Below are 24,426 nucleotides of genomic sequence, written 5' to 3'. Positions count from 1 at the left end.
AGTCGTGTTGGGTGACAATGTAGCAACAATGAGCAGTTAATTGCATTGACTTCTTAACCTTGCAGTCATCCCTGATGTTGACCACGAATGTACCAGGAAACAGCCAAAAAGCTCTCTGGCACATATCTGAGAATGACTTAACCAAACTTCAGAAAATCACTCAGAAACACATCAGGAAAAACACTCTGAGGTCCAATCAGAAATGAAAAAGACAAAAGTGAAATCTAGGCTAAGTTTAAGGTTAATTTGATTTGCATGCAAATGATAGGTCGAATTCAGCTCGTTTTCTCTAAAACAAAAATGACATATTGTATTCATTTCAAATTTATTTGTTTGAAAAGATTCCGAAAATCTGTTACCTTTTTTACACTTAAAAAGTGGTCCAAGCACAATCCTTCACAAACACTTTGCACAAAAGTTGCTAGGTCTGCATCATTCATCACACAAAAACCTTTACTAATTTAGTAGCAACTTAGGGACTCTCAACAGCTGCTCCAAACAGCTGTTGAGAGGCCCTAACTTTGGTAGGAGAATATTTTGACTGGATTATTGTTAGGAGTGCACCACACACGTCTGAAATAACAAGAAAAAAATCCATAGAAGAAGTCTCTTCTTCAATTCATTCTAGAAGAGACTTTCTAATAACCAAAATGTAGCTAGAAAATGGGTGCTGGAAGACTAACAGTATATCACTATGTACAGATCAACTACATGGAGAAAAGTTGTGGTCAAAATGTTTATCAGTGGGGACAGGGAAGCTGGTCGAAGTTGATGGGATGATAGATGAAACGAAATATGTGGTTGTCCTGGAGACAAGCTGTTAGCGTCTGTAAATGAACTGATTCCTCTGTGGAGGTTCCCCTTTCTCCAGGACAACAATTCTAAACATCCAGCATGAATGGAATGGTTTAGATCAAACCATATTCATGTGTTGGAAGTTTCCAGTTAAAGTGTTTGCCGAAAACCAATTCACTATCTGCAGCAGGACATGAAAATTTATTCTCTACAGAAGCTCTCTGTCTAATCTGACTGAGTTTAGATAAAAACAAATTCTCTTTAGACATGCAAATTTTGCCAAGGTATTCCCCCAAAAGAGTGAGTGTTACATTTTCAGTAGACTCAGTTCTAAAATATAAACTGAAAACCATAAATAATTTCCATTCTTCTTTGCATTATTCATCACTTTGTGTTGTGCTTCAGCAGAAAAACCTTATAAAATACAAAATTAAAGTTTGTGTTTGTAGTGAGACAAATATGGGAACATTTCTCTGGGACGAAATATTGCAGTGAAGCTCTGTACAAGTATATTGTCATGTACATTTTTCACTCGGAGCACAAGTGAAGGACAATTCCAGCTCCAAAGAAACAGCAGCGTAATCAGTGTGTTTTGTGGCGAGAGCAGGAGCCCAAGCCGGTTTTCCTTTAGCTGACAGGAGTGAGGAGCTTTAATCACAGGGGAGGAGGAGCAGAAAGAGCGCTGATTCAGCTTGAATGGAAACGAGAGCAGGCTGTGTTGAACGCATTTTACCATGTGAAGATAATATCTCAATTACTGATGTGTGATAAGTTGGCTTAACAAAGTACAACAGATGCTAATTAAAGTGTCTCTCCTGGAGTATGTGCATGTAGGTTTTGGGTATTGGCAGTTTGGACATGTTTTAAAGCATCGAAGCTCCTCGGTTGGCTGTTCGTTGACGTCCGAGCTGCTTTAAATTACCTGTGGAATTCACGCCCTGAGACAGGAATAGGATAGTGTGTAATTAAAAACAAGGAAGGAGGAGGAGGGCTCGTTGAAAATCCTTTCCGGAATGTTCCAAATGACTCATCCTGCATTTCAAGGCTATTGGCGTCTCGTCTCTGCGGGCCAAGATGGCCCTACTTTGTCTTGATCTGCAACAAAAGGGAAGAGGAAAAAGGATCTGCATCCCATATTCAGCTACAATAGACATTGTTTCCAATCATTTAGAGAATGTTATTTTACAAATGCGATCCAAGTACATTCAAGGATGAAGCAGTAGAATCTGTAGATGTTCTGTAATTCCCAGTTCGGCAGCAGACATAGTCAGATTTAGATGTTGAAACTGACTCTTATTGAAGCGTCGGATTTGACCTTTCAGTCTAATGCAAGTGTTTCTTGTTTGATTTCATGTAATTCAATTGAAATTATTACTAAAACATAAGAGATTAAAAGTTCTCATTAAAATGCAGCCTCTTCAGACATTGATTTAAACTCCACTATTGATGAGCCAGGTGGACAATAATTAGAAGTATTGTAAAATAGTTGCACAGATCTACTTATCTGACCAAGTAAAACCAGGGGAGAGTTTTTTTGTGAGACAAACAATGTAAAACACATATTATCCATCCATATGTTAAATGTTGACTCTCAAGGATTTATTTTGACTATGATTTTAAATCAAACAATGGAAACCAAACTTTCAAATAGCGATGTACTGATCAGAGGCTTCTGGGGATTTCCCACCTCTGGTTTCTGTTTTTTTTATGAGGTTTTCTGCCACAATCAATCATAAATTACACATATTTGGAATAGAGGCAACATCACACAGCATATGGGAGAGCAGTAGCAATAAAATAAATTGCACTACTCTTTTATAAAAAAAAGAAAAATGATTATAGTTCAAATGGGAAATTGTCGTCTATGTTCTGTGGCATAGAAGAACATTAGTTATCTTACTTTAACTCAGAGATTCCCAGAATTCTGTAAACCTACCTAATTTCAGACTGTTTCCAAGACAAACTTAATAGCCCTTGAACCTTTTCACATTTGGTCACATTTCTAACACAAACCTCAATATATTTAATTGGGATTTTATGTGACCAAAGGTTGAAGTGAATGGAAATGTTGGCTGAGTTTCCAATATATATGTTGGATATATTTCAATATTTGCTTGTTTCATTAAGCATTTACGTACTTGTGTAAGGCAAAACTAATGGTTTTCTGTCAATAGACTAATTCAGCTAACCACTGGATCTATGCATCTCTTCCAGAGTTACTACAGGCAATTGTTTTCGTAGGGAAAGTTCTCAGGGTTATGGGTTTTTTTTTGTGCACGGATTCTTTCAGTGAAATAAATTTATCCACATAACCTTTTCAATTCTTTTCACAATTATGCACTACTTTGCATTGGTCCAGCACAAAAAATAATGAGATGAGTCACAGTGATGGACTTAAGACAGTTTTTATTCACGCAGGAAAACATTCAACAAATGTTGTCACTGTTAAAACATAAAAACTCTGCACAAATCATCTTAGTTTCTCACATCTGAATATGTTTTGATCACAAAGGCAATTTGCAACATTGACATCCTTAATGAAATGCCATAAGGTCATTTGTAGTTTGATAAATGATCAACAAAACTTGTAGCTGTAGCCATCCCTTGTCTGATTTCAGAAAATGAATACTTCTACTTCTCCACACAGGAAGTTGCGTTGTGCCTTTTGCTCTCTTAATTTTACTTCCAGGCCAGTTTATTTTAAAAAGAACATCTATAAAAATATAAATAGATATTTTTTAAAAAAATATTAAGCCAGTGCATTATTGCAAGTTTTATTATCACTTTAAAAGCTTATAATTACAAAGCCCTTTTGTCCTCCTCCACATTTTCTGCCAATTTTGTAGCTGTTCAGCTAAAAAGGTCATTCCATGTGGGTTTTATTTAAATACCTGGTGCTGTATGAGACTGAAGTTTCCAGTAGAGAAATAAGAGGGCAATTATTTGTAATAAATTGGAATCTGCATACATAAACTTGCTACTTAAAGATGTTGTGCTTGACACATTCTCGCAGGTTTAAGTAAGACGTGTGGACAGATGCGTCACCCTGCAGGCTTTCTGATTAACAAGCATGCCAGACACCTCTGGAGCATTGCTTTACATTAGGCAGGATCAAACCACATGAGGATTTATTGCTGTTGAGACTAAAAACAAGCCCTATGTCATTAATATTAATTTCTTTCAGAGTCAAGTTCTGAGAGATTTGACTTGCTCTTCTAAAGGACTAAATGGGATTTTTAAATCCTGTGAATGGATTATATTTACACAAATGTCATTATGTTCATCCTTAAACTATCAACCACTCTGCTGTCAGGATTAATACCCACTGCACAAGGGCAGTAAAACCCTATCAGTCTTTTAAGAAGGCATTTCATCTCTCCAGCATAGAGAGGGAGGAGGAGAATTGCTCCTGTCGAACACTTTGTTGAGGATATACGACTGTGCTATTGCTGCACAAATAAACTCATTACGGGATAATCTGTGCAACAGTTTGGCAGCACGCCCCTACCGCCGATCTCAGCATTTTTAATAAGATCATTATTGCATCCAGGTGGATTTAATTAGCTGGTGTTGACCTGCTGTTTTGACACAATTGAACGACTTTTCTGGGAGGGATGAAGACACCATTCTTCTCTTACATCTCATCCGTCAGCCAGATGAGCTGTAATTAATGCTTCTTCAAGAATGTCAGCTTAGAGCTGTGGCGTACATCTTCAAATAATTTGCTGTATTATTTTTAGAATATTACCTAATATCCAGATTATTCAGTGGTTTACTTCTCCAAAGACTTGGAATTGGTTTAGGAACAGATCCCTCTGTGTTACTGTTTTTCTAACTGACCATCTGCTGGCTACAGCTGCAAGTGTTTTTGAGCATTGCATGGATGGAATCTATTTATTTGCCCCTTGTAGCCACGCAAGTTCATCACAGTCACGTCAAGCTTTAAGGCATCATCTCAATAAAATAGAATGTTGCAGAAAAGTTATTTTACTAAAGTAATTTAGTTCAAAAAGTCATGTAAATACAACTCATATAATACACACAGTAGCTTCACCACATGCACTGTTATATTTTATGTGATGATTACGGCTTTCTGCAAATGAAAAACAAGAAATTTTATGTCGCACAAAATTGCAGTATTATACAAGAACAGTAGAAGCTGATTTGCAGTAAAAAAAAATATTGTAGTAGTACTTTTGCTGCTGTTCAAAAGTTTAGGAGACCATCATTAACCTCCTCCTCCAGATGGGTGAAGCAAATAGTAGCTGCTTTTTCACAGACTGCTCTGTCCATATTCCCAGAATAAGGGAGCTGAGCGAGAGAAAACTACACTCAACAGTTTGTTCAGCAATTGAGCCTCAAATTTCAGACACTACTCTGGATTGATACAGGAATCCATGCAAAAGAATATATATGCATAGGTGCTTTTGTACAGATTTGTATGACGTGCTTTCAGTTATTTTACCCTATTCTACAGGCAAAGTGCCACGGTGAAATTTTGCCTTTTGCAAATATATGAAAAATAGATCACTAACATATTTACATAATTATTCAGATTTGGTCCAAGTAGCAGTCTCAAGTCTCCACGGTCATGATCTCATCAGTTACCTTTTGAAGTTTTTCACATTGTTCTCTGCAGAAACATTAAAGAACACACAAACCGGGGAAGAGGTCAAAGCATGCTCAGTTTCTTGTTTTTTTAGGACAGGAGGTGTAGAGTCCGACTGTGTTGCTGAAGACTTTCAAAGTCTTTTGTTTTACTGTTTGTATCTTGAGGGCCAGAAGGGATTTTTTCTTTTTTGCACCTGTGTAAGCAATCCCCTGTTATGCTAATTGCCTGACTATTATTGCTTCCTAGCAAATAAAGTATGTTTTCACTAACATTTAGGTACAATTTCCTTGAGTTATATTTAAAGATTCTGCAGATTGTCTCACTGAATATTAAAACATTCGTCCAACATGAGATTCTGAGCACTTTGATGAAGGTTTTCATTCGAGGAAGTCTAATATTTGTCTTCAGCCATCTTCCCGCAGTGCTAACAGCCAGTTGTCAGAACTGTGTGTAGAATCACAATACTGTTTAATATTGTTTACAAATAAAAAAACCAAAAACGTATGGCTTGGGTTTTGAATTTAGCTCAATCAATAGTTCATGTATCCATCTTTTGCTGCAGTGACAGCTGCAAGTCTTTGTGGGTATGTTTCCACCAAATATCAAATATTTCCAGCCGCTGTTGCACATTCTTTGCTGAAAAACACCTGGGTGGATTACATCTATAGAATTGAAATGAAAGGCAGTAGTTTTCAATTCTTGCCTCAGCAAAAGGTTAAGTCTTTTACAGCCACTGTAATCTGTCCTGGAGTTTGATACCACTGTCCTGCAGTTTTTAGATGTGCCACAGATGCAAAAGACTGGAAATACATGGCTTAAATATCTCCTGCTTTTGTAGCTCAGTTTTCCAGAGCCTTGCTAATGACCTAATTATTCTATTCAGGTGTGGTGCAGCAGAGGCACATCTAAAAGTTGCAGGCCAGTGGCCATCAAGGACTGGAGTTTGACACCTGTGCTCTATATCCATTTTTCTTTTCTTGGATTGCCTTGAATTGAACTTTTTCATCTTCCCTTGTGCCACTTTGAGTTTCTCCATCACTCCTGAAGGAAATAATTCCCACAGCATGATGCTTCCACTAAAAGGTTGGGTGTTCAGGGAGAATTCAGATTGTTTATTTCCTCAGTGCCACATCCAGAAAAACAAGAAGCAATGGATTACATTTATACCAAAATTTGTTACGAGTTCCTATAATTATGCCAATAGTGACTTTGTAAAAAAAATCCTAATGTGGAATTATGTTTTTACCATTTAATAAATGTACTTAAATTAAAGTTTTTTTTATATATTGTTAAATATTAGATTATACCACTGCAATTAAAGATGAAGTCACTATTTTTAGTTTTTTTTCCTTGTTCTTTTCCAGGAGTTCAGGTAGCTGTGAAGGGGGAGATATATTCTTTCAGAAAACGCATGACTTTTTATGGAGTACAATCCATAAAAAGTCATGGAGAATGGCAGGATGGTGTCACGTTGACGAAGAGCAGAGCGTGAGCCATCAGACTAAGGGATTGTTCATTGATCACGTCAGCATCTTGCAGTTAACCTCAGGGAGATTTCTTTGTCTGGACATATTTACTCTGATCTTACCACATAATCCTGCAGAATCTGATCAGTGGAGATTGTGCCAAAGAAGCTGCTTTGTTTCCCTGTTTCATGCAATGTAAGATTTGTATCCTATAACATGTGCATCCTAACAATATGTATATTTCTATACCTACAGTTAAATCCAAATAGAAAAAGCTCACTATAACTTACTTGTGTAAAGCCATCATCCACCTAATGAGCTATGAGCTTCAGTTTTAAAATTAGGGTAGCAGAATGTTTTATTTTTTTTATCTTTGCATTGTACAGACAAGGTAAAATGTGGAAGAAAGTGTTTTAATCAGATGTGACCAAAATGAATGTTTTTGGTGTGGATATGACAACTGTGTTTCACAGAAACTCTAGCATTTCAGCACATCCCTCAACACATCACTCCCACAGTGAAACATGGTGGCCACTGTATCTTGATGTGAGAAAGTTTTCCCTCAGCAGGCTCTGCAATTGCTCTGCACACAGCCCTGCAGCATCCTGGCACCTAGCTTAGGATGCTATTCATGGTCTTTAGTTTGGCATTCAATACCATCTTCCCAGACAAATTGACGGGATCAGGGTCACATTGATGTTGAAAACTCCTCTCTATCAACTTGACAATTCCCGAAGACAGGCATGTCGCAGGGCTGTGTGCTCAGTCCCGCTCCTTTCCCGTGATGCACAGATGAACAGCTATCTATTCCTCAATATGTTGCTGAAGTTTGCAGATGACTCCACCTTAGTGGTTTTATAACAAGCAAAGATGAGACCCTCTACAGAGAGAACCGGTACCTGTCCCAGCGGTGTTCTTTGAACAAGCTGCTGCTCAACACCAAGGAGGGATATGGTTAACACCCATCTCTTCTCATTCAAGGGAAAAAGGTAGAGTGTGGACAACATCAAATTCCCGGGCATCTAGATTACCTCAAACCTGACCTGGTACCTGAACACCTCATTTTCTGATCAGAAAAGCCCCATAATGACTGTACTACCTCAGGGAACTGAAGAGGGCTGAACTCTCGCCTCAGCTAATCAAGAACAGAGTATTTTAACTATACTTTTATACTTTTATGTTCTTTTTCATTCTTGAAAACTTGAGCTTTCCTTTAATGCTAAATGTACTACTTGTGTTACCTTTACATACAAAATCCTAAAAAAATACACAGTAACACAAAAACATCACATTTTGCAGTTGCAAAGTGACAACTTGTGAAAAAAACTCAAACCGGTGACAAGTGTTGCTTAAAGGTTGCAAAGTTCTTCCAAGAGGTTATCTTATCTTTCAGTAGGGAACCACTTGAATGAGTGTGCAGACTAGTCAAAAGGGCTTGTATCATCTCCCCGTCACCCAACAAAAGCTGCTGTTAGTTTTCCGCCAGAGGAAGCGATCCTTGACTGACGGATGGTGCGACGGCCCCACAAGAAGGGAGGGGCTGTCATTCCTGAGCCTCGAGTGTTTGTAATCCACCACTGATTTCCCTCTTTACATGGAAACTCTAGTCAACTTTTAAAAGTCCAGTCACACACTGACAATAGATCTTCTGAATCTGTGAGATACAGTTATCCACTCAGATCCTATTTCACACTTACCACAAAAAAGGGAGGAAGATGAAAGAATAAGAAACACAGAGAAGAGAAACAAAAGCAAGCTCGCTGTTTCTCTCATGTCTAGTTCCCACATGTTCAATTGTCTTTTTTGTGTATTGTTTGTCTTTACTGTCCAGGAATTTGATGTTATTAGAGGCATTCTAATCCACTGGTTGAAGTTTTCTATTCTGTCTTTATTACTGTCTCTCTCTTTTCTCCCTCACCTCTTTATGTCAAACAAATGACAACACCCTTATCCATCACATTCCCCTCCTCCCCACTCTAACCTCTTTTCTTATACACAAAGAAGAAACGCCGGACCATGTAATACCCCTGTTGTGGGATGGTCACCTTCCTGTCTTTCTTCCCGTGGACCATCAGCCAGTGGGAGTAGTGACGGAGGGTGAGATTCTTCGATTAAGCCTCCTCTCGGCAGTTTCGCTGCTGTCTCCCAGCAGCTTGCATGGAGCAGCCACCTGAGGGGGCGTGAATGTCACTTTCTGCTTTTTTGTTGCTACTTACTGTCGTCCATGACAGATGAAGCACCACCCGAGAGCTGATACTGAGCTGAAAAGCCAGCATGATCACACAGCATGTCACAGTTTCTTACCACAATATATTTTCTTCTTCTTATCACTAAAAAAAATTATTTTCGGCACACAAAAGCAATCGCTATTCTATTTATTTTTTGTCCTGTCCTCAGAGTAAACCTTGTTTCTCACTTTGTAGAAATAATCTGTATGGTCCCAACCTTTTTCTCCCCACCAGAGCAGCTCAAACATGGCCTGTTTTACCTGGTGTTACCTGCTTTAAAGACAAGCGAATCCCCAGGAAAGAGCTTCCTGCTAATCCCCCCGTCAGTGGCAGAGGCGTGTCGGGAATGCAGCATGGCACACCTCTATGGGGCTTGACCCAATAAATCAATCCACCCTGCATCGCCTCAGATGTGTCTCAGCAGTTCTTTTACCATTCAGTGAACACCCCAAAGGGACTTTCCAACTCATGATAGTATAAGTTGCTTTCCACCTGGGGCCAATTTCAGAAGTTAAGCTGTTGTTCATAGCTGCCTGTTATCTCTCAATTTTTCCATCAATCTGAGTCTGCACTATTTTGTCTGCCTTCTCTGCCTTTGGTCTATATATATATGTATATATTTTTTAGTTAATATTATCTGTCTCAGTAGAGGTCATTCTGGCTGTGTCTTGTTTGGCTTGTGCTCATGCTCACTGATCTTCCACTATCTGAGAATGCAACTGTTTCAGTAATGCCTCATTTACATTTCTAAGATGTTTTTCTGTCCACCAGGCGAGCGGAGACCTGTTTCTTTGCCATGCAGGCGATGTCCTGTTGCTATGGGGTCTCTGTAAATGCATTAATGAGTGACTGTCATAACTGCTGTGAATATTAAGGGGCAAAGATAATTAATTGCAGAAGAAAATCCCATGGCAAATACCCTTTTCGAACAATGCAAACACACTTAATTGGATGTAATTGGGAATTTATATGATAGACCAACAAAAAGGAGAAAAAAAATGTGAAATGAAAGTTAAATTATAAATGCTTTTCAACATTCTTTTTAAACAAAAATCTTAAACGCATGCATTTATGTTCAGTTCATCAGGATCTCTGTACTGAGTTCTTAAACATTGACCTTAAACATAAATTTATATTTGCTATTGAATGGTTTAGATCAGAACATATAATAGGATGGCATGGTCAGAGCTATTCCTCAAATCAAATTGTAAATTTGTGGGGTGATATGGAAATTCGTACTGATAACAAATTTGTCTGAGTTTGAGCTACTTTTCAAAGAATATTTTTAAAATGTATTTCAATTACATTACATTATAATTTAGTTATAATTAAAATGAACTTTTGACTCTGTGACTGAATACAAAAATATGACAAACATTTATTTTTTTTAATTTGTTAAAGATCTTAAAACGTATTTATCCTTTTCTTTCTACTCTGCAAATATGCACCAGTTTGTGTTGATTTATCTACAAAAAAAGAACAAAAACATTCAAATTTGTGGCCAGAGCACAAAGAAAATCACTGACTGAGAGAAAAGCATTGAATTTTGTTTTGAAAATCAAAATGGAATTTGAATTACATAGCCATGTTTCTTTCCATATATATAGTTTATGTTTGCACTTCCGAGACAAATATTCTTGGAAGTTACAACAGTGGATTAGCTGTCCACTGTTGTAATGAAACTCGTATCCGAAGCCGTTTCACTTGTTTGCCGTGAAGAGTATAAATTCTTTATTCTGTATATCCTCAGTTTTATTTTTGATCCTTGATATCCTCACTTATAACGTGTTGGTAAGTAAAGCTTTTACATTTTTAAATAGTAGCCCTGTTGTAACAAGTGTTAACAAACTGACCCCTAAGCTGGATATGAAGTATTCCCAGTGATGAAACGCTGCTTTAAGCCTGCTGGCACTTTGTGGGTTTAAAGAGGCAAGCGTTCCAAAGCCTTGTTACAGCCACGGATCAGTCAGCCTGTGCGGTGTCAGTAGATCAGAAACTTCTATTAATAGAAGAGGAGGGGTGTGTGTGTAGATCATAGAAACTGTGCATCTGCTTCATCATTTATCCAGATTAAACTTGCAGTGTCTTTTAAATGGCAAAGGTATGCAGCTTACCCTGCCATGTGTTCACAGTGCTAAAGATGGGGCCATATATAGTGTTGCAAGGGCAGGGAGGGCCAACTTCTGACGTTAAAGGAAGTCTATTTGTAAAGGTTCTGCTGTAGCTAAAAAACAAATGGTAAAATTCACAAAGCGGATGAAGCTATTTATGTTTCATGACTAGTTGGGAAACGAAGGCAGGAGAAGGCTTAAAGGCCACCGCATGATTAAACTGACCTATTTTAACAAGAAGTGCTGCTAAGGTGGGCTGAACAATAAAAAACTGAAACTGAACCGGGGTCAAACAAAATATGTAAGCAGGAGCCGAACTGAAACAATGATTTATATAAAGACTAGTTTCAGTGAAAAAGAAGCTGGAACTTTACAGACAGACACAATGAACAAACTAATCAATAAAATAAAGAAGAAAGCACATCCCCCGGTGTTATACACAAGCTTGTAATTTTTATTTGTATTTTCAGTAACAACCTCCACATCATTGTTAGCATGACCTGGTAAAACTTAGGTATGATAGGTTCACTGAGTGGTAAAGACTGTTTTTCTGAGTTTTTGACTCATATTGCTGGTCTTTACTGCTAATTCTGAACATCATGCAATTCTGGTCATAGACTGATTTCTCTGTTCATTCTGGTCAGTAGGTGAGAGGCACATGCATACATCCTGGAGAGGTCACCAGTCCATCACGGTGTTCCAGGAAGACACACCAATACACATAACCATGCACACACACTGAAACCTAATGACAATTTGACGAACAAGTTCCACCATGCAGTCCCTCCTTTAATTCTGTGATAACCTCCAACAAGAGTGACACCATATCCTCCATAAAAAAAACTTAATTTTAAAAAGTGCTTCAGGGAAAAAAATTAAATGAAAACTCTCTCTTCCTGTATCATATACTTTTATACCTGCAGGGTCCTCCTTACTTGATCTGCTTTTTTAATAGCAAGGAAAGACTCAAGACATGCTTTTATTAAATATTGATTGCTTTCAGACTGTCCAAATGCACACCACAACACATTTAATTCACAACTAGAGGAATAATTGGGTGCCTCCCACTAAGTCCCAAAGACCTAAACTATGCCACTGAATATCTGACCAAGTTCTGATGTAAATAATAATAATGCTGCATCGTAGATATTGACTGTCGAGTATTGAGAAACAGATATGTTTCTCAATACATATCTGCCTAATTTCCCTAATTTCAACCTCAGAAGCTCTTATCATAAAAAATCTGCTACTTAGGTAGAACAAATTAAACACATGATCTGTACTTCACAGTATTTATAGGTCCAAGGAAAGGTTTATTTAAGAAATATCTGACAGAAAATCAATGATGTGAGTTAGATGTTTTCGAACATGAATAAAATCAAAATGTTGATAGATAGAACAAATGCTATTTTTTGATACATTTATTATATTACATTAAGCTATGCGCCAACAAATGTTGATAAATAAAAATCAACTAGCTTAGTCAGAGACCTAACTGTAGAAAAAGACACTGTTAATCATCTGACCTGCATACATAAAAAACAGGAATGGAAGTCATTAGTTTAGGACTTTTAAAATATTTGTTTAAATCAATAAAATATTTTTAAACAATAGTTTCCAATTTATTCTTTTAATCAGTTAAAGCCTTACAGAGTCAAAACTATTCATGGGCTCTGATATGTGGACACAAAAGTCACAAAATTTGTCTTATCAAATTGTATCTCAGCAATTTGTTTTACATTTTGTGGCCATCAATGAGTTTCTGGCATATTGTCTGGTTTTTGATCACCAAACAGGTCAGCATTTCATGTTAGTCTTCCTCTTTCTCGCCAAACCCAGTTTTGATTACTCTTTTGGACTTTGGCGCCGTTGGAATATACGACTGTGTGCAAATTGCAGCATTCTTGCTGTTGATGTGAACTGAAGTTCAAGATTTTCCAACTAATCCATCTTTGTTTTATCCACTTTTAGGAATGCGTCAGTACATCTGATAGCAAAACCTCCTGTTTTTTTTAAATATTAGATTTCAGTGGGATCTATAGTTGAGGAAAATATGAGAACCTATAAAGATCGTTTATAATGACAACACTATGACTTGTCAGGAGGAAGAAAAGTCTATCTAATACTTTTAAATAATCCAAGCAAAGCAGCTTACATAACAACACCCTACTTCTAAAAAGCTATTATCAAAAGCAGACACTTATAATGTTCTTAATTATATCTGAGGTTGACATGTGAAAATGTCTATTCCGAGAAAAATATAACAGCCAGGATATGGTTGAGCATTTGACAGGTGTTGCTCTTAGAGAGTTTGTCTTTCTCCCGTGAGAAAAACTGTCAGCATTCTTCCCTTGTCTGATGCTGAGAAGAAAGCTGCTGGTCCACTGTCTTCTGCAGATGTGCAAAAGACAGTGGATCTGTACATATCTGTCAAAGAGTGGTGGTTGGTGAGGCTTCTCTCTCCTGGAGTCCTAGTGACTCAGAGAGTGTAATGCAGGTGGTGGGATTGCTGACAGTCGACATTGGCTTTCTGGTAAATCATCAAAGAGAGAAGTTCAGGGCCTGTTGGAGCATGGTAACACCTTTACTGCCTTTCAGATAACCCCCACTTCTAAAACACACACATTAACGCATATACAGACAGACAAAAAGACAATGGCTGACGCACATACAAATGCAGGGGGTGGTTTGACATAGTTGACCCCATCACCTTTGCCCCCTTGCCTAATTTCAACCTTGTTTAGGGGAGGGGGATTTGTCTCCTCTTGTCCATTTACATTCTGTCTGTGTCTGTCTCTCTGTCTGTCTGTCTGCAGACCTGAATGAGTGTGGGCTGAAGCCGAGGCCCTGCAAGCACAGGTGCATGAACACATACGGGAGCTACAAGTGCTACTGCCTAAACGGCTACATGCTGATGCCTGATGGGACCTGTGGAAGTGAGTCTCTCTCACATGCACACGAATTTTATTCTACACTTTGTCTGTATTGGTGTGGGTATTTATTTTCTCCCTTTGCAGAAACTCCCCTCTTTCCTAACCCTTGTGTACAACTGCGGTGTGTTCCATCATACAATAATGCATGCACAATTATTGTACTTTTTCCTTTAATTAATAGTGGTACACACTTTTTTGTGGCTGTCAATAAGATCCTGGATCATTTCTATTTGAGCACAATTTTTGTCAAAAATGGTTTGACTCAGTTAAGTTGGTTGTTTCCTTAAATCTTCAGTTCAGATCAGGGTGATTGCAGAAAATTACTGTTCCCTGCTTTATTCTTCTAAAATCATGTTTTATCATAACTGACCTGTTGGACTGCAAAAAACTGAAATTTGTGCACCAAATTCATGTTTGGAAAAATATCTTAAATTTCAAATTTTGAAATTATTTCACTGTGGACATAAAGGATTCAAATGCATATTTAAAAGCCCCATATTAACATGCTGCTAACAATCATTGTGAATGCATTTTAAACTTTGGCTGGCACTGTAAATGTTTGCACCATTGTTCTTGAAGGTTCTTGCCCTTGGTGATAAAAATGTATTTTTCTGCTGGTGTAAGGGCCCTGACAGCAGCCCTGCAATCCTTTGATAGACTGTTTTGATTAGAGCCCCATGTTGATCTGCTTCATTATAGCTGCTCCTCTCTCAGAAAGCCTCCTGTGAAGAGCCCTTACAGTGGTAAAATGAAAAATATAAAAGAAAGTCTTCCAACCCTCTGGTGCATATACAGGTTTTATTGGACGCCATGAGGTTTTCCTTCATAATACGAGCCGCTGCCTGTGCACGTCTCCCATCTCCCGCAAGTTCATTTCCCCCCCTGATTACTATTTCTCCACACATTTTCAGTTCAGGATTATATGACTGCTGCTTCTTCTTTTTAATTAGCTCCTTTTTTTAAGATAAGATAAAAAAAGAAAATTAATTCTTCCACCTTATAAAGTCTGAATTGTTCTCCACTTGAGGCTATGTGAAATTAGTCTAGGTGTTGTTTTTGTGATGGTGTTAACCACCTTGCTTTTCGTCTTTTCTCTCCCTGCTGTGGCTTTGATCAATGGATCACCGTGGCATTTAATCAGCCAAGACTGCCTGTGTCATCAGACTGTACTCTGGAGAGCCTGAAAACAGCCAAAGTTGCTGCAGCAGCATGAGCCCTGCTTTTAATTTCCTTTTTAGGACATAAATTTATCAGGGGAGCCCAAGCCATTTCTGCTCTATTATATTATTATTTTGGAGGGTCTTGATCTTCCCTGTGTGAATCAACAGGAAATAGGCCGTACCCTGCCACAACAATATGGTGAAGATGGATAATCAGACTCTCAGTGAAAGAAATGATCAAAGGGCCTGAAGGAGGGAGCTTTGAGCCGAGGTGTGAGCACACGGCAACTGCTCACCAGAGGAATCTAATAATGGCAGTGCTTGTGTTGTTCTCTTGGCTGCACCCGGGGTCAAGCTGGCAAATATCAGAAAAGGCAGACGAGTGGCACTGCTCTAACAAATTGGCCAGAGGATAAAAGAGATGTGTGTGTGTGTATGTGTGGATATGAGGGAGTGGAATAAACTGTTCCTCTTTGAACCCCCTTGTGGCACATGCTTGAGTTAATATATGGTTTGCTTCTTTTTACATCAGACGCTCGGAGTTGCGCCATGGCCAACTGCCAGTACGGCTGCGAGGTGCTGAAAGGAGAGGTCCGATGTCAGTGTCCGTCACCGGGTTTGCAGCTGGCCCCAGATGGAAGAACCTGTGTGGGTGCGTCCCAGTCTTAATATATCCTCTGGCCTGAAAACTGAGACGTTGCTGATAGACTCCTGTCTACCAGTGACTGAGGTCAAACTGAGTGGGGTTTTCTTAGCTTCTCAGTCATCTGAGGAACAATTTGAACCAATAACGTCTTTGCAAAGTCAATGCAGCCTACTTCCACAAATTTTGGAGCGGCAAACTTTCAAACTACCATCTCACAAAGCAGCCCTCCCCTACGTCTTCCCCATTCAGCTCCACCAGACTAGCGGTAGCAGCAATTAGCAAACGCCTGGAGGAAATTTGAGGTTGCTGAGCTACTTCTCAGTCCAATATTCGTTGGAAATGGCTTAATGGAGAGAGACTGTTGTGATGATGTGCTGAAGTTGGAACGTCAGAAATAGCAAGAACTTCTTAAAGAGACAAAGGCCCAATTTCAAGGTGTTAAGTTGCAACACCAAGTTTCTTGTAAGTCATTTTTGATATATACAGCATTTTTATAACAACTGAAGATAACAAAGTCACTTGATTGCTATAAAATGGCACTATTTGCTTGGAAAATACATAATTTACCTAATGCTCTATGAACAGAACATGCGTCTTTTTGTGTAAATAATCATCAGTTTCTCTGTAAGTAACTACCCATATCATAAAATTGCATTTGAGAAAACAATTTTTACATTAATGATATTAGAGTTTGAGTTCTTCAGCCTCAGAGAACACAACCTGAATTCACACTAAATGAAGGTGATACAGGAGTTATGACTTCTGACAACTTTGTAACAGAACTTGCCATACATTTCTTAACAATCTCTTTTGAAAGCAAAGCAGTCAAGGTGGGAATATCTGAAATATTTTTCTGTTCATTTTCTTCCCATTTTTCAAGAATACTATAAATCTATCACTGCTCCTGCCCACAGGAGTAAGAGGACTTCACTCCTCTTACAGTCTGTCTCTTTCACAGCAGAAAGAAACCAATCCTCCATTCATTACAGATTTTTTTTGGCACTCCAGCTTAGATGGGTAACTTAACAGATAAGATGTGTCGAGGGTGAGAAGGAAGGTTAAAGCAGTTAACCTATGTCAGTATTAATACCTTGGTTGCTACAGTGTGTTCTTTTAATATTGCCTTTAACTGCTGGTTAGATATTGTGTGGGTGGGTTTTTCAGGCAGACTTCAGTTTTGGAAGAAAGTCAGAGGAGAACAGAGTCTGGAGTTCTAAGACGGTCAAGTGTTGCTTTACACTAGTTGGGTCTTAATTTTTATAGTGACTTTTGCCATCTGTCTATGGCCTGTTGGTAAAAAAAATAGCCTACTGGTTAACTGGGATATTGATAGAAAAGTTATTAATGTACAGTGTAATGGAGAAAAACATTCAAATTTGAAGCACTTTGGGGTCATTTCTATATAATCATAGATTACAGGATTGTCTAAATTTCGAGACTATGGATGATCATTAATAAATAACTCAATACAAGTTTTTTTCAGATGTGTCATTTTTTTATGAAGCACTGGAGGAATACCAAAATTGTCATCAAGTTTATGAAGATGTTCACAAGCCAAAAACAAATATTACCCAAACCTGCAATGAACTGGAATTTCCTAAACACCAATATTTCCCTCAATATTAAATTTAAACATTGCTGCAAGACTGGTAACCAAAAACTCTTTGAATTTAAAATCAACGGCTTCAAGTCTTACATGCAGCTGCCCACATTGCCAAGTTACAAAAACATCTGGAGAAAAATATTGTGCCCAGATAAGAAAATGATAGTTATTTCACCATGAGAAGATGTATGTGGGAATGAGTAAAGTTGATTCTTCCACCACTGTGATGGAGGAAGCAGCACCTTGTGGAGTAAAACCTGGACCTAGCTGACCTTCGGTCATTCAAACTTTTTGTGAGGATAAAGCAGGTTTGTAGGAACCTTTCGGGATCCTCTTCCCAAAATTCCAACATCAACTTCATTGGGAATCTGTGGATCATGGTTAAAAACTGTGTTTGATGTTAGAAAACCAACCAAATCTGACCAAATCTGACAAGAAGGTCACAGAATGGTCTAGTGGTCTTGCTAACAGTAAATTAGCCAGATATTAGCTGGGTTGTGTGAACATATATTTTTGAGGAAATCCAGACTAAATTCAAACTAACATAATCAGCGTTGTGCGACAAATCAATATTTCACCATGTTTAAAAAATTGTTAAAATAAATAAATTGGTCAGCTGAGACGTGCACCAAACGAGTGATTTTTTTTTTTAGGGGGCTGGGGGTTGTACTAGTTTCTAAATATTAATGCTCACATTTCTGCTAAGGTGAGCAAAAGCCCTACTTCAAATAAGGCTTTAAATAATGAAATAAGGCGTTGTGCTCTGCACAAAGAAGAAAATGCTTTGTTCATAAATGAATGTTAAGCAGAGAAGGTGAAGCAATCTGCTGCTTTGAATAACAGTGGTTTGGCATAGATATCATTTCTGTCCTTTAATATTGAAGATTTGCATTGCCTGATTTTATTATAGCCAGAGGTTATATTGTTTCTAAATTGACATTTGAAAATGTTTCAGAGGAGGTGTGAACTATTTGGCTTAAGATGTTCGAATATCTTCTTTTTTCTAATAACCTCAATGTCTTTTTTCTCCGGTAGATGTGGATGAATGTGCAGCCAGGATAGCAGTGTGTCCCAGGTTCAGGAAATGTATTAACACCTTTGGAAGCTACATCTGCAAATGCCATGAAGGGTTTGACCTACAATACATCAATGGAAAATACCAGTGCATAGGTGAGGTCATAGTACTACAGACTCAAAGTAATTTACCCATATTTTTTTGTACACACAAACCAAATTAACAATTGTTTAAAGGGTGTGGAGATTTCATTATTATAAAATATATATTTTTAAAGTTTGTTTGTAAGTATTTATACCAATCAAGGGCAAACCTTTTTTTAAAAAACATTTTTACTACCAGAAGAAAATCTAGAAGTGACTGAGTAACTTCCTTTCCTGTCCACCTGATTGTGCCTCTGTTAAAAATTTACATGAACATATAAAAATTCTTGTTTGTTTTTGTAAATTTGCCATGATCAGTTATTGATCACATATTCTGTACATGAACATACTTTTCAGTAGGGGCAGGTTTTTGTATTAAAAAATTCTTGCTTGTCTTATATAATGTTCCAGTTTTGAACTTCCATTAGTTGTAACCCATAATCATCAAAGCTAACAGAAATGAAGGCTCAATATAGATTTACAACGCTGAGTATAATAAACCTACATAAAGTTTGCTTTAAAAGGGCTTATTATTTATAGATGAAACATCTCACTGCTCGGAGGATGCTTACATGACCTTGCTGTATCCCTCTATCTCCCAAGTAACCCTCATAACAATTTTTTACAGGCAGTCACCAAAACATAGGTGCTTCTGTTAAATAAACTTTGAGCTTCCCCTCATGTGCACGTTGAGCAATTACCCTTTGATATTCCGCTGTTATGTCTGAAGGGTTTCCTCACTCGCGCTTTGTTGCTGAATGTTTTCATGTCTCCATTATCTTTCAGATGTGGATGAGTGCTCTTTAGGCCTCAGCCACTGCAGCAGCTTCGCCACCTGCTACAACACGCCAGGCTCATACAAGTGCAAATGCAGAGACGGCTACAGGGGGATGGGGCACGACTGTATACGTAAGTACTGCCTGGGAACAAAAATGCTGGCACCGATGTTCACCCCTGCAGAAGGGCCAGTGGGGCCCCCCGTGTTGTTTTGTTTTCTTTGGCTTTTTTAAAAAAAGTTAGGCAAGCAAGAAAGAGGGAGGAATCATCATGAAAGCCAGAAGTTGGTGCTGGAATTCCTTTCTTTGTAATGGTTGTCAGTCAGTGCTCAAATGACTCTGCCTCCCTTATCTCGCGTGCACAGAGCAACTCTGTTTCTGTTACGTGACAATTTTAGTCAGCCAAAAGGGGGAGTCATCATCAAAAGGAAATGATGTTTCTCTTTTTAATCACTAACATGAAGTTCATTAGCTTGCAGCAGGCCAGTGCAAATTAAGTCAGTTATTTTTTAATATTACTTAACCCTCTTATGTATTCAGCCAGCGTTTTGGTATAATGAGCGAAGAAGATGCCTTTTGCAAACACTTCACCATGTCACCTAACTAAAGTTTGCGACACATGGAGAAGACAGGGTGCCAATTTGAAAGTTTTCTTTTGCTTATCCCATTTCAATTCAGTCTGCAACCTGAAAGACTCAAGAACCATTAACTCCAAAAGAATAACTGACAGAAAGGAGTAACTCAATAATAAAAGAAATATGCTTATACTCATGTGCAGTTATTTATTATTTTAAAGAGTGTATTTTGAGGGTATATTATCTAATTTTTAAGCCTTTTCTTTTTTCAGTAGAAATTGGGCTTATTTTTTATGATGGAAATTAGTGTAAAGGCTGCAAAGAGAAAAACTAAGAAACTGTGATTTAGTATATTTAAAATTGTTGCATTTTTGACAAAAATATGATAGAATTAGGCTTTTGAAAATTCATCTTGGAAACAATTGACTTTTGTTTTTCTGTGAATTTGTTTATGTGTTTACCTGAGAGTTAACTCTCCTCTGCAAATGCAAACTTCTTCTTCAGCCAGACATGAGGTAATCAGGTTGTTTCAGTCTGCTTATATTTAGTTACCAGATATCACTGAGAAGTCTCAGAGGATGAAATAAAGCTCTCACTGCAAAAGCCAGGCTAATCACTGCAGTTAGTCTGCAATTCTGTGCCTCATTAACTCCTAAGTGCTCATCTTTCAGCTCTCCATCTGCATTCTCTTATCATTGCAGCCATTCCAAAGGTGGTTATTGACCCCCCGAGACCAGGCAAACTGCCTCCCAATCATCACAACCACATCCCAGACTTGGATCACAAAAGGATTACCACAGTCCGCCCACCAGTAACTCCAAAGAAAACCTTCCCCGTTGTTCCAAAATCACCACTCACAACTACAACTGAAGCCCCGCCGGCCCCCAGGACAATCACCCCACTTCCACGCAAACCAGCAGTTCCCACTCGAAAGCCCTTCATCCCTACTCGAAAGCCATCAATACCCACACGCAAACCCTACATTCCTCCAAGGGTTGTGGTTCCCACAGGGAAAATCCCACTCATAACCCCTTCACCAGACAACACCATTCAGAGGGAGGTAACCAAACAAAGAGGAGATGTCCACAGTAAGAACCAACATCTTATTTTATTTTGACAATGTCATGAACAAGTGTATTTAAATTGATAATTGTTATCAGCATTTGAGGCCGCCGTTTGGTGCAGAGTGGGAAGTTTGCATTAAACATCTACAGTTTTTTTTTTTTTTTTCTGAGATCACCTATTGTGTCTTTGACAAATAACTAAACCAGTGATGCTGAATGCAACAGAAAAGCTGCAGGCTATTAAACAAAAGCAATGAGGTAAAACACTCAATAAAACACAGTGACACTCCAGAGCTGCTTAGATTATCGACACACAAGCTTGTATGTGATTCATACCTCCTGCCAAAAGTTAGGCTGCACTTGTCTGTGTATTTGAATGTGAAGTTCTATTACAAATGGCTTCTAATAAGACTTCATTTCACAAAAAAAAGATTTTTTAAGTTGTTTTTGCTTTTCTTTTTTTTTTTGGTCATGATTCAGTTTTTATTCTTGGGTTGTAATACTGAACTACATCATTTTCAGACAGTTTGAATAAATCACAAACTATATTAGCTATAGAAAGAAGTCTCAGGTATGACATTTATTTATAAAACTTTCCTTGCTTTGTAAAACATATCTAAGATAAAAACATATCTATGACGATGGTGGTGATGGTAAAGTTGTTTGCTTAAATATTTTTCTATCAATCAATTCAAAGCAGTCTTTATCTTTATGCTGCCAAATTAAATGTGAGAAAATGTTCAATTATTTTATTTAACTGGTACTTTGAGGACATTTGGGATGCATATGTGGCCCAAAATGTAAATGAGTTTAACACCCATGGTCTTATTCCTTGGATGCAAATTGTGTGAAGTGTTCATCACATAACAAATCACAATTTATCATTGTTTTTGATGTGTGAAGGAACAAACCAAATCAAAGAAACAAAAATATATACTAAATAGTGTTGATGAATTTGATTTATCATTTTTAAGTGGAAGAAGACGCAAAGAACAGTCTTCAAAAGAAGTGATTACAGGGTGTTTGTCCTACATATGTTGCATAATTTATTTTATATTCCATAATCTACACATAATGTTTTATAGGTATAAATATCTTTATTTCACTACAAATATTGTAGAATATTTTGGAAAGTGAAATATTACTTGTTACTCTTTTACTTTGTTTTCATAGGACCTGGTTTCTAATTTGAAATCAGTCTCCCTAATTGCACAGTTGAGGTAACATTTTCATCTTAAAATTATGTTATCTCTGGCTTATCTATGCACCACATTGTAGTACAAAATGAATCATCGACACTTATTTCATTAAAAGTACATTGACCTTCTTTGTTTTTTCTCCACATTTGTAATTAAAGTAATTGAACTAAGTAGTTTTAAATGACACAGAAAGAGGTTAAAATCTAATTTTAATCAAAAAATGTCAAAAATAAAAGCAGCATTTATCTTCACCTTTCAGATGTTTAAGTAGATGGAAATTGCATCATTTTAGAATGGGTCATGCTGTAAACTGTACTCCGAAAACAGATTAAGTAAAAGTATGCCTAACATATTACTGAAAGAAAGTCATTGGAAGTCACATTTGCCACAAGGAGTACATAGAAAACATGTACAAAAAGGTGATCTGATCAAATATGACTACAAAAGACTTGCTCCTGCAACAAGAGCAAAAATGTTGTTCTCAGGGTTCTGAATACAAATACAGTGCAGAGTTTTCAGATTTTCATAATTCAGATATTTTGGAAACTGCATCAGTTTCCACATCCCACAGTCCTGCAATAGATCGAGTTGATTTATCATCGAACAACGCAATAAAATATATTGATGTTTGTGTTAGAAACGTTAAAAAGGTTCAACAGTACTTTTGACAATTACTGTCTAAACATAAATAAACTCCCAAGTTTTAGTGAAATTGAGACTAAAGATCTTATTGAGACAAAACAATGTTTAACATATTTTCTTCTTTGGGATTCATCTATTGAGAAATTACTGTGTTGTCATGAGCCGTTAATGTTGCACAAAAAGTAGACATCTCATTAGACCTCATAGCATACAACCTTCTTCAAGGACTGTACATGAGAATTTTATAGGGATAATATTATGTATTTTCCATGCACATTGTGCCATTTTGTAGTAAAATCAAGAAACTTTGTTATATAATTATATATGGTATATATGTCGTATAGCACGCACACGCACAAATAAATGTTTTATATATTATTTATATATATTGATACATATATAGATGTATATAAATAATGGCACAACCAACCATGCACACATATCACAAAGTAATTCAAACAAACCATGATAAAATAATGGATTTTCTTGCTTATATAAAGAGTAGTTAGCTGAAAACCCAGATGTTACACTGGTTTTCTGCTGAGATGAAACAGTTCAATACCAAAAAAAGGGGATCAGACATTCTGGTTGCCATTCATCTTGCCAGATGGCACCTCATAATTAGAAAACCGAATAGGGAAAGAAGATTGCATTAGCACCTGTCCGCGCAGCTTGAGGAAGACATCAAGTCTAATAGTTTTCACCCCAGCAGAGTAATTCAAGAAAGCAGAGATTCCTGTAGGTGATATGATGAATAGAAAATGGGAAGGGAGGGGCCAAAGCTCAGGGTAATTATTCAAATAATTAATCAGAAATCAGAATTTAAACGAGTGTCTCTTTATGCAGGTCAACAAGTGTTTCCAGGAAAACTGGGTGTGCAAATGCACTTGTGCATTCTGAATGATGAATGAGAGCATTTTTATTTGGACGTGCGCTGTCCACAACTTAATATTAATAATTTCTGAGATATACAGATTCACAAAACAATACATAAATTCATGTTTCTGTCATATTTTCCATGAAAATTTTTTTTATACACAGTTGATGTTTCAACTGCCAAACTTTACTGTTTTGATATTTTTGGAGTTTCATGCAATACCGTTCTCCTTCCCCAAACACGATATATTCAGTTGGACACAAATAGTTCAATATTGGCCTCATCTGACCAGATTATTGTCTCCCAGTATTTTCATGGCTTTTTCAAATGTCCTGCAGCAAATGTAAAGAAACTTTATCAAACTTATTTTTTAAGCAAGGTGCCATGAGCTTCCTTAGAGGTGGTTAAATGCATTAATTAGTCTTCTCTTTAAGTCCTCTGTCCTTGTTCATCCCAGGTTTTTCAGCCAATGGCTTTTGGCTTTTGGACAACTCCTCTGATTATCTTTTGACTGTTTTGTCAGAAATTACTGGTCGTGATTGGTTATGGTATTCTCTCCACTTCTGGATTATGGTTCCCTC

The 24,426-nt window shown here is 37.5% G+C and overlaps 1 protein-coding gene across 4 annotated transcripts in view; it reads left to right on the top strand.

The window, feature by feature from the left end:
- Positions 1-24,426, top strand: part of npnta (nephronectin a) — a 56,258-nt gene that overhangs the window by 20,874 nt on the left and 10,958 nt on the right. For 2 of the 4 annotated variants that reach the window (XM_055041355.1, XM_055041354.1), the window contains 6 exons: positions 8,875-8,970; positions 14,029-14,148; positions 15,838-15,957; positions 18,590-18,724; positions 19,499-19,621; positions 20,765-21,151. In XM_055041355.1, coding sequence (XP_054897330.1) covers positions 8,875-8,970; positions 14,029-14,148; positions 15,838-15,957; positions 18,590-18,724; positions 19,499-19,621; positions 20,765-21,151 — 981 coding nt within the window. The remainder of the gene's footprint in view (positions 1-8,874; positions 8,971-14,028; positions 14,149-15,837; positions 15,958-18,589; positions 18,725-19,498; positions 19,622-20,764; positions 21,152-24,426) is intronic. The other 2 variants (XM_055041358.1, XM_055041357.1) reach the window with 1 other exon arrangement.

This window comes from Poeciliopsis prolifica, unplaced genomic scaffold, assembly GCF_027474105.1.
Source record: "Poeciliopsis prolifica strain line A6 unplaced genomic scaffold, Auburn_PproV2 SCAFFOLD016, whole genome shotgun sequence".
Taxonomy (NCBI): Eukaryota; Metazoa; Chordata; class Actinopteri; order Cyprinodontiformes; family Poeciliidae; genus Poeciliopsis; species Poeciliopsis prolifica.
The sequence above is the reverse complement of the archived record's forward strand: the minus strand, read 5'-3'. Positions and strand labels throughout refer to the sequence as shown.